At 45.3% G+C, this 11,123-nt stretch overlaps 1 protein-coding gene across 1 annotated transcript in view; it reads right to left on the bottom strand.

Annotated features, from left to right (window-relative positions):
* LOC311308204 (uncharacterized protein) overlaps positions 1–11,123 on the bottom strand; it is a gene marked incomplete at its 3' end in the record, with an annotated part of 205,907 nt that overhangs the window by 80,568 nt on the left and 114,216 nt on the right. Inside the window, exons 10-12 of the mRNA XM_084437142.1 lie at positions 10,170–10,290; positions 8,871–9,034; positions 7,609–7,711 (exon numbers count right to left, since the gene is read on the bottom strand). Of these exons, the coding sequence (XP_084293268.1) occupies positions 7,609–7,711; positions 8,871–9,034; positions 10,170–10,290 (388 nt within the window). The remainder of the gene's footprint in view (positions 1–7,608; positions 7,712–8,870; positions 9,035–10,169; positions 10,291–11,123) is intronic.

Below are 11,123 nucleotides of genomic sequence, written 5' to 3' on the forward strand. Positions count from 1 at the left end.
CATACACCACTGAGTCATCATATACATGCTCTTCTATATCCTCATACACCACTGAGTCCTACATGTTCTTCTATGTCCTCATACACCACTGAGTCCTACATGTTCTTCTATGTCCTCATACACCACTGGGTCCTCATATACATGTTCTTCTATGTCCTCATACACCACTGAGTCCTCATATACATGCTCTTCTATGTCCTCATACACCACTGAGTCCTACATGTACTTCAATGTCCTCATACACCACTGAGTCCTCATATACTGCTATGTCCTCATACACCAATGAGTCCTCATACACCACTGAGTCCTCATATACTGCCATGTCCTCATACACCACTGAGTCCTCATACACTGCTGTGTCCTCATACACCAATGAGTCCTCATACACCACTGAGTCCTCATATACTGCCATGTCCTCATACACCACTGAGTCCTCATACACTGCTGTGTCCTCATACACCACTGAGTCCTCATACACCACTGAGTCCTACATGTTCTTCTATGTCCTCATACACCACTGGGTCCTCATATACATGTTCTTCTATGTCCTCATACACCACTGAGTCATCATATACATGTTCTTCTATGTCCTCATACACCACTGAGTCCTACATGTTCTTCTATGTCCTCATACACCACTGAGTCCTACATGTTCTTCTATGTCCTCACACACCACTGAGTCATCATATACATGTTCTTCTATGTCCTCATGCACCACTGAGTCCTACATGTTCTTCTATGTCCTCATACACCACTGAGTCCTCATATACATGTTCTTCTATGTCCTCATACACCAATGAGTCCTCATATACATGTTCTTCTATGTCCTCATACACCACTGAGTCCTCATATACATGTTCTTCTATGTCCTCATACACCACTGAGTCCTCATATACATGTTCTTCTATGTCCTCATACACCACTGAGTCCTACATGTTCTTCTATGTCCTCATACACCACTGAGTCCTACATGTTCTTCTATGTCCTCATACACCACTGAGTCCTCATATACATGTTCTTCTATGTCCTCATACACCTCTGGGTCCTCATATACATGTTCTTCTATGTCCTCATACACCACTGAGTCCTCATATACATGCTCTTCTATGTCCTCATACACCACTGAGTCCTACATGTACTTCAATGTCCTCATACACCACTGAGTCCTCATATACTGCTATGTCCTCATACACCAATGAGTCCTCATACACCACTGAGTCCTCATATACTGCCATGTCCTCATACACCACTGAGTCCTCATACACTGCTGTGTCCTCATAAACCAATGAGTCCTCATACACCACTGAGTCCTCATATACTGCCATGTCCTCATACACCACTGAGTCCTCATACACTGATGTGTCCTCATACACCACTGAGTCCTCATACACCACTGAGTCCTCATATACTGCTATGTCCTCATACACCACTGAGTCCTCATATACATGTTCTTCTATGTCCTCATACACCACTGAGTCCTACATGTTCTTCTATGTCCTCATACACCACTGAGTCATCATATACTGCTGTGTCCTCATACACCACTGAGTCCTCATACACCACTGAGTCCTACATGTTCTTCTATGTCCTCATACACCACTGGGTCCTCATATACATTTTCTTCTATGTCCTCATACACCACTGAGTCATCATATACATGTTCTTCTATGTCCTCATACACCACTGGGTCCTCATATACATGTTCTTCTATGTCCTCACACACCACTGGGTCCTACATGTTCTTCTATGTCCTCATACACCACTGAGACCTCATATACATGTTCTTCTATGTCCTCATACACCACTGAGTCCTCATATACATGTTCTTCTATGTCCTCATACACCACTGAGTCCTCATATACATGTTCTTCTATGTCCTCATACACCACTGAGTCCTCATATACATGTTCTTCTATGTCCTCATACACCACTGAGTCCTCATATACATGTTCTTCTATGTCCTCACACACCTCTGGGTCCTCATATACATGTTCTTCTATGTCCTCACACACCACTGGGTCCTACATGTTCTTCTATGTCCTCATACACCACTGAGTCCTCATATACATGTTCTTCTATGTCCTCATACACCACTGAGTCCTACATGTTCTTCTATGTCCTCATACACCACTGAGTCATCATATACATGCTCTTCTATGTCCTCATACACCACTGAGTCCTACATGTACTTCTATGTCCTCATACACCACTGAGTCCTACATGTTCTTCTATGTCCTCATACACCACTGAGTCATCATATACATGCTCTTCTATGTCCTCATACACCACTGAGTCCTACATGTTCTTCTATGTCCTCATACACCACTGAGTCCTACATGTTCTTCTATGTCCTCATACACCACTGGGTCCTCATATACATGTTCTTCTATGTCCTCATACACCACTGAGTCCTCATATACATGCTCTTCTATGTCCTCATACACCACTGAGTCCTACATGTACTTCAATGTCCTCATACACCACTGAGTCCTCATATACTGCTATGTCCTCATACACCAATGAGTCCTCATACACCACTGAGTCCTCATATACTGCCATGTCCTCATACACCACTGAGTCCTCATACACTGCTGTGTCCTCATACACCAATGAGTCCTCATACACCACTGAGTCCTCATATACTGCCATGTCCTCATACACCACTGAGTCCTCATACACTGCTGTGTCCTCATACACCACTGAGTCCTCATACACCACTGAGTCCTACATGTTCTTCTATGTCCTCATACACCACTGGGTCCTCATATACATGTTCTTCTATGTCCTCATACACCACTGAGTCATCATATACATGTTCTTCTATGTCCTCATACACCACTGAGTCCTACATGTTCTTCTATGTCCTCATACACCACTGAGTCCTACATGTTCTTCTATGTCCTCACACACCACTGAGTCATCATATACATGTTCTTCTATGTCCTCATGCACCACTGAGTCCTACATGTTCTTCTATGTCCTCATACACCACTGAGTCCTCATATACATGTTCTTCTATGTCCTCATACACCACTGAGTCCTCATATACATGTTCTTCTATGTCCTCATACACCACTGAGTCCTCATATACATGTTCTTCTATGTCCTCATACACCACTGAGTCCTCATATACATGTTCTTCTATGTCCTCATACACCACTGAGTCCTACATGTTCTTCTATGTCCTCATACACCACTGAGTCCTACATGTTCTTCTATGTCCTCATACACCACTGAGTCCTCATATACATGTTCTTCTATGTCCTCATACACCTCTGGGTCCTCATATACATGTTCTTCTATGTCCTCATACACCACTGAGTCCTCATATACATGCTCTTCTATGTCCTCATACACCACTGAGTCCTACATGTACTTCAATGTCCTCATACACCACTGAGTCCTCATATACTGCTATGTCCTCATACACCAATGAGTCCTCATACACCACTGAGTCCTCATATACTGCCATGTCCTCATACACCACTGAGTCCTCATACACTGCTGTGTCCTCATACACCAATGAGTCCTCATACACCACTGAGTCCTCATATACTGCCATGTCCTCATACACCACTGAGTCCTCATACACTGATGTGTCCTCATACACCACTGAGTCCTCATACACCACTGAGTCCTCATATACTGCTATGTCCTCATACACCACTGAGTCCTCATATACATGTTCTTCTATGTCCTCATACACCACTGAGTCCTACATGTTCTTCTATGTCCTCATACACCACTGAGTTATCATATACTGCTGTGTCCTCATACACCACTGAGTCCTCATACACCACTGAGTCCTACATGTTCTTCTATGTCCTCATACACCACTGGGTCCTCATATACATGTTCTTCTATGTCCTCATACACCACTGAGTCATCATATACATGTTCTTCTATGTCCTCATACACCACTGGGTCCTCATATACATGTTCTTCTATGTCCTCACACACCACTGGGTCCTACATGTTCTTCTATGTCCTCATACACCACTGAGACCTCATATACATGTTCTTCTATGTCCTCATACACCACTGAGTCCTCATATACATGTTCTTCTATGTCCTCATACACCACTGAGTCCTCATATACATGTTCTTCTATGTCCTCATACACCACTGAGTCCTCATATACATGTTCTTCTATGTCCTCATACACCACTGAGTCCTCATATACATGTTCTTCTATGTCCTCACACACCTCTGGGTCCTCATATACATGTTCTTCTATGTCCTCACACACCACTGGGTCCTACATGTTCTTCTATGTCCTCATACACCACTGAGTCCTCATATACATGTTCTTCTATGTCCTCATACACCACTGAGTCCTACATGTTCTTCTATGTCCTCATACACCACTGAGTCATCATATACATGCTCTTCTATGTCCTCATACACCACTGAGTCCTACATGTACTTCTATGTCCTCATACACCACTGAGTCCTACATGTTCTTCTTTGTCCTCATACACCACTGGGTCCTCATATACATGTTCTTCTATGTCCTCATACACCACTGAGTCCTCATATACATGCTCTTCTATGTCCTCATACACCACTGAGTCCTACATGTACTTCAATGTCCTCATACACCACTGAGTCCTCATATACTGATATGTCCTCATACACCAATGAGTCCTCATACACCACTGAGTCCTCATATACTGCCATGTCCTCATACACCACTGAGTCCTCATACACTGCTGTGTCCTCATACACCAATGAGTCCTCATACACCACTGAGTCCTCATATACTGCCATGTCCTCATACACCACTGAGTCCTCATACACTGCTGTGTCCTCATACACCACTGAGTCCTCATACACCACTGAGTCCTCATATACATGTTCTTCTATGTCCTCATACACCACTGAGTCATCATATACATGTTCTTCTATGTCCTCATACACCACTGAGTCCTACATGTTCTTCTATGTCCTCATACACCACTGAGTCCTACATGTTCTTCTATGTCCTCACACACCACTGGGTACTCATATACATGTTCTTCTATGTCCTCATACACCACTGAGTCATCATATACATGTTCTTCTATGTCCTAACACACCACTGAGTCCTCATATACATGTTCTTCTATGTCCTCATACACCACTGGGTCCTCATATACATGTTCTTCTATGTCCTCACACACCACTGAGTCATCATATACATGTTCTTCTATGTCCTCACACACCACTGGGTCCTACATGTTCTTCTATGTCCTCATACACCACTGAGTCCTCATATACATGTTCTTCTATGTCCTCACACACCACTGGGTCCTCATATACATGTTCTTCTATGTCCTCATACACCACTGAGTCATCATATACATGTTCTTCTATGTCCTCACACACCACTGGGTCCTCATATACATGTTCTTCTATGTCCTCATACACCACTGAGTCATCATATACATGTTCTTCTATGTCCTCATACACCACTGAGTCATCATATACATGTTCTTCTATGTCCTCATACACCACTGAGTCCTCATATACATGTTCTTCTATGTCCTCATACACCTCTGAGTCCTCATATACATGTTCTTCTATGTCCTCATACACCTCTGAGTCCTCATATACATGCTCTTCTATGTCCTCATACACCACTGAGTCCTACATGTACTTCAATGTCCTCATACACCACTGAGTCCTCATATACTGCTGTGTCCTCATACACCACTGAGTCCTCATACACCACTGAGTCCTCATATACTGCTATGTCCTCATACACCAATGAGTCCTCATACACCACTGAGTCCTCATATACATGCTCTTCTATGTCCTCATACACCACTGAGTCCTACATGTACTTCAATGTCCTCATACACCACTGGGTCCTCATATACATGCTCTTCTATGTCCTCATACACCACTGAGTCCTACATGTACTTCAATGTCCTCATACACCACTGAGTCCTCATATACTGCTGTGTCCTCATACACCACTGAGTCCTCATACACCACTGAGTCCTCATATACTGCTATGTCCTCATACACCAATGGGTCCTCATACACCACTGAGTCCTCATATACTGCCATGTCCTCATACACCACTGAGTCCTCATACACTGCTGTGTCCTCATACACCAATGAGTCCTCATACACCACTGAGTCCTCATATACTGCCATGTCCTCATACACCACTGAGTCCTCATACACTGCTGTGTCCTCATACACCACTGAGTCCTCATACACCACTGAGTCCTACATGTTCTTCTATGTCCTCACACACCACTGGGTCCTCATATACATGTTCTTCTATGTCCTCATACACCACTGAGTCCTCATATACATGTTCTTCTATGTCCTCACACACCACTGGGTCCTCATATACATGTTCTTCTATGTCCTCATACACCACTGAGTCCTACATGTTCTTCTATGTCCTCACACACCACTGAGTCCTCATATACATGTTCTTCTATGTCCTCATACACCACTGGGTCCTCATACACCACTGAGTCCTACATGTTCTTCTATGTCCTCACACACCACTGGGTCCTCATATACTGCCATGTCCTCATACACCACTGAGTCCTCATACACTGCTGTGTCCTCATACACCAATGAGTCCTCATACACCACTGAGTCCTCATATACTGCCATGTCCTCATACACCACTGAGTCCTCATACACTGCTGTGTCCTCATACACCAATGAGTCCTCATACACCACTGAGTCCTCATATACTGCTATGTCCTCATACACCACTGAGTCCTCATATACTGCCATGTCCTCATACACCACTGAGTCCTCAGTAGGGCTGGGTATCATTTCAAAAATTATGATACCAGTACCAATACCACTACCCTTAAAGTGATACCGATACCAATTGAATACTTCAATCGATACTTTGAATTTATTTTTTGCATTTTTTCCATTCCATAACCATCATGTGAATGGAAGCATTCAGTTGTGTAAAATGCCATCAATCCTCCCACATTCAAATGTTTTTTACAAGAATACATTTTGAAAGTGTTTAAAAGAGTATCAAACTGCATTTTTTACAATATAACTACTGACAGTGACTACACATTTTTCAGTCATCCGTGACCTTGCAGCTAATGTGAACGGTGTGTCAAGGCTGCTGCTGGGGCAACATCAGCAGTAGCAGTTGTGGTGGTAGTAGGCCTAGGGGGGTCTTAACATTAAGCATAACATTAGTTAATAATGTTAGCCTAAACACATTTCGCTGCTACAGAAGCTAAAACTAATGCTAATGCTAGCTAGCTAGGTAATGGGGGAAATTTTACCATACGCCATAGGCGTGTAGTATAACCATACCTTTGAGCGTTTTGGTGGCATTACCTCAGCGTGCTAAACTGTGTCAACAACTCGCAGTTGCAGTGAATTTCACCAGACGGATTGCACCACCAGTACTACAACGTATCGAGTACCGATACCCAGCCCTAGTCCTCATATATTGCTATGTCCTCATACACCACTGAGTCCTCATATACTGCTATGTATATGATTCACAACCAAAGTGGCATATACAGTAGGCACAGTGGTGTTTCATTTTATATTAATTTAATGTGCCAGGGTCCAGTGTGTCCTTATATACGAATGTCCTCACATGTCCTCCTCACTCACCTGTCCAGCCGGTCAGACAGCGACATGCCCCACTGACAGGGTCACAACCGTCGGCTTGGATACAATCACACTTCTCCCAGCAGTCCGGTCCAAACGTGCCGTCCTGACAACAACAATGCGTACAACATCACACACCAGAAGTACAGAGTAACACATAATGTCCTCATGTTGTACTTTCAAAGTGTGCATGAAAACTTGTATGACTTAATTAGAAGGGGTTGTGTAGTGGTTAAGAATGTACACTCTATCAGGGGGAGCAACCATGTTATACAGTAGCAACCTGCAGCCTACTCAAACACTCACTTCCCACCCGAGTGGGATCACCTTCAGGGGTTTATAATGGATCTTTTAGATGGTCTCCAGATAATCAGCAGCTCAACTAAGCAGGGTTGAAACCGGAGAGAATGAGATGGTGGTGGGTGGAGGTGAGACAGGCACACTCACTGGGCAGGAGAGAATGAGATGGTGGTGGGTGGAGGTGAGACAGGCACACTCACTGGGAAGGAGAGAATGAGATGGTGGTGGGTGGGACACACACTCACAGGGCAGGAGAGAATGAGATGGTGGTGGGTGGGACACACACTCACTGGGCAGGAGAGAATGAGATGGTGGTGGGTGGGACACACACTTACTGGGCAGGAGAGAATGAGATGGTGGTGGGTGGGACACACACTCACTGGGCAGGAGAGAATGAGATGGTGGTGGGTGGGACACACACTCACTGGGCAGGAGAGAATGAGATGGTGGTGGGTGGGACACACACTCACTGGGCAGGAGAGAATGAGATGGTGGTGGGTGGGACACACACTCACTGGGCAGGAGAGAATGAGATGGTGGTGGGTGGGACACACACTCACTGGGCAGGAGAGAATGAGATGGTGGTGGGTGGGACACACACTCACTGGGCAGGAGAGAATGAGATGGTGGTGGGTGGGACACACACTCACTGGGCAGGAGAGAATGAGATGGTGGTGGGTGGGACACACACTCACTGGGCAGGAGAGAATGAGATGGTGGTGGGTGGGACACACACTCACAGGGCAGGAGAGAATGAGATGGTGGTGGGTGGGACACACACTCACTGGGCAGGAGAGAATGAGATGGTGGTGGGTGGGACACACACTTACTGGGCAGGAGAGAATGAGATGGTGGTGGGTGGGACACACACTCACTGGGCAGGAGAGAATGAGATGGTGGTGGGTGGGACACACACTTACTGGGCAGGAGAGAATGAGATGGTGGTGGGTGGGACACACACTTACTGGGCAGGGCAGGTCGCAGTGCTTGTCCCTCCAGCCCGGCTCGCAGGTGCAGGAGCCGTTGCTGGAGTGGCAGGCGGCCCCGTTGGCACACAGACACGTCTGATTACAGCTCCGCCCCCAGGTACCGCTGGAGCATGGGAGGGAGCAGTCCAGCCCCTGCCAGCCTGGAGGGAGGGAGGGGGGAGGGGGAGGAGAGAGGGAGGATGGGGAGGAGGGAGGGAGGGGTAGGAGGGAGGGGGGATGGGGAGGAGAGAGGGGGTAGGAGGGAAGTGTGATGGGAAGGAGGGAGGGGTGAGGGGTAGGAGGGAGGGGTGAGGGGGAGGAGGGAGGGGTGAGGAGTAGGAGGGAGGGGTGATGGGGAGGAGGGAGGGGTGATGGGTAGGAGGAAGGCCGAGGGAGAGGAGGAGGAGGAGGAGGAGGAGGAGGAGGGGAGAACAGGGGGTAGATGGAGCGAGGGAGAGAGAGAGTGAATGAGAGAAGAGGAGAGAGCATGGTTACTGTGCAGGCTGGAGTGAGCACTTCAGGAATACAGAGCAAACCTACACTGCAGCAAGACTGTGCTCTGTACTCCAAACCACCAGTCTCAACGGCCAGGCAGTACTTCAATAACCAACAAAGATCAAATGCTGGCCAGACCACTTACACGTGACAAAATAAAGATTACAATTTTATTTTTTCCTTCACCTTATCAAAAAAGAATATTAATATCAACCGAAACTACTTTAATACAGAAACACTACTTCAGATTAAATATTATCCAAGATAGTTTGGGTTTCGAATAAGGAATAGAAAAGGGTTTCAATCACACTATCTCTATGCTATAACTACATCATAGTAGACGACCGCATGCATATAGTAGCCTACAATATACTGCTACCTGTACATTTGAGCAGTCGCTACCACTACTTAGCTGCCATGACAGCATCGTGGAAGAGAGACACTCACTTGTCTCAGAACCCCAAACTAAGATGTCTCACTATAATTACCCATGTTCCCCGGAAGGTTTTGTGGTGCATCAATATTTAAAGACAGTGAGAAATTGGAGGGAGAAAGACAATGCTCCAGGCTGTTTTTTCTCCATTGACTTAATCGTTAGGTGGAGAGAGACACCTGATTGTGGAGCTGTGACCGTTGGTGTGACCTGATTATTGTAAGGGAGTATCAATTTATTGGTGGAGTGGCTACATGAGTGGAATGCAGCTGTTGGGTGTATTGTAGTTCCTGGGTGTGCTGAGAGAGAAACCAAAAGAGAGAGAGAGAGAGAGAGAGAGAGAGAGAGTTTTTTTGACACCAACATACCTTCTCTGCAGATGCAGGAGCCATCAGTGTGAGAGCAGCCTATGTCATTGTGGCAGGAGCAGGAGGAGGTGCAGTTGATCCCATACAGACCAGGAGGACAGGGGAGGGAGCAGTCCTCACCCTGTGGGTGTCAGAGACATGGAGAACTGAACCACTCTGCTTCCACACTCAGAAGCACCCAACCCAACCTGTGAACCAGTAAGTCCTCTCCTTCTTTTAGACATAACACCCATGATCACCGATCTGGGGTTATTCACAATGAATAATGAATGAAGGAATTTTTTTATTTGAGCCCCATGTGGCTTTCATCAATTTACTCTTTTGTTCATGCACTGTTGAACAGTCCATAGTAACTCATAGAAGTTCATGTACAAGTACGAGTCTTTATAAGCCAGCAAGATGCCAAAGAGGATTCAAAGAGCCCTCACATTCCATAAGCCCTCTAACTGTCACGGTATATCAACTGAAGCATTATTATGCACACCATTACAAAAGTCACTTGACTCCTCCTTCCCACAGCTGCCCCAAAATAAATTGATTTAATCCCAACGATTTCTCCCTGGGGATCAATAAAGTTGTCTATCTACTGTTTCTATTTAAAAGTACATAAATACCTGTAGCTGAAACCTGGTACCTAAAGCTTTCACCGCCCAGTGCAATCCAGCCTTCCTTCCTTTTCTTCTCTGCATGCTGTATGAAAGCCTGACTATCTACAGTATTATGCCGTATGAAAGTGTGACTATCTACAGTATTATGCCGTATGAAAGTGTGACTATCTACAGTATTATGCTGTATGAAAGCCTGACTATCTACAGTATTATGCTGTATGAAAGCCTGACTATCTACAGTATTATGCTGTATGAAAGCCTGACTATCTACAGTATTATGCTGTATGAAAGTGTGACTATCTACAGTATTATGCCGTATGAAAGCGTGACTATCTACAGTATTATG

The sequence above is a fragment of the Borostomias antarcticus genome, assembly GCF_949987555.1.
Source record: "Borostomias antarcticus genome assembly, chromosome: 4".
NCBI lineage: Eukaryota > Metazoa > Chordata > Actinopteri > Stomiiformes > Stomiidae > Borostomias > Borostomias antarcticus.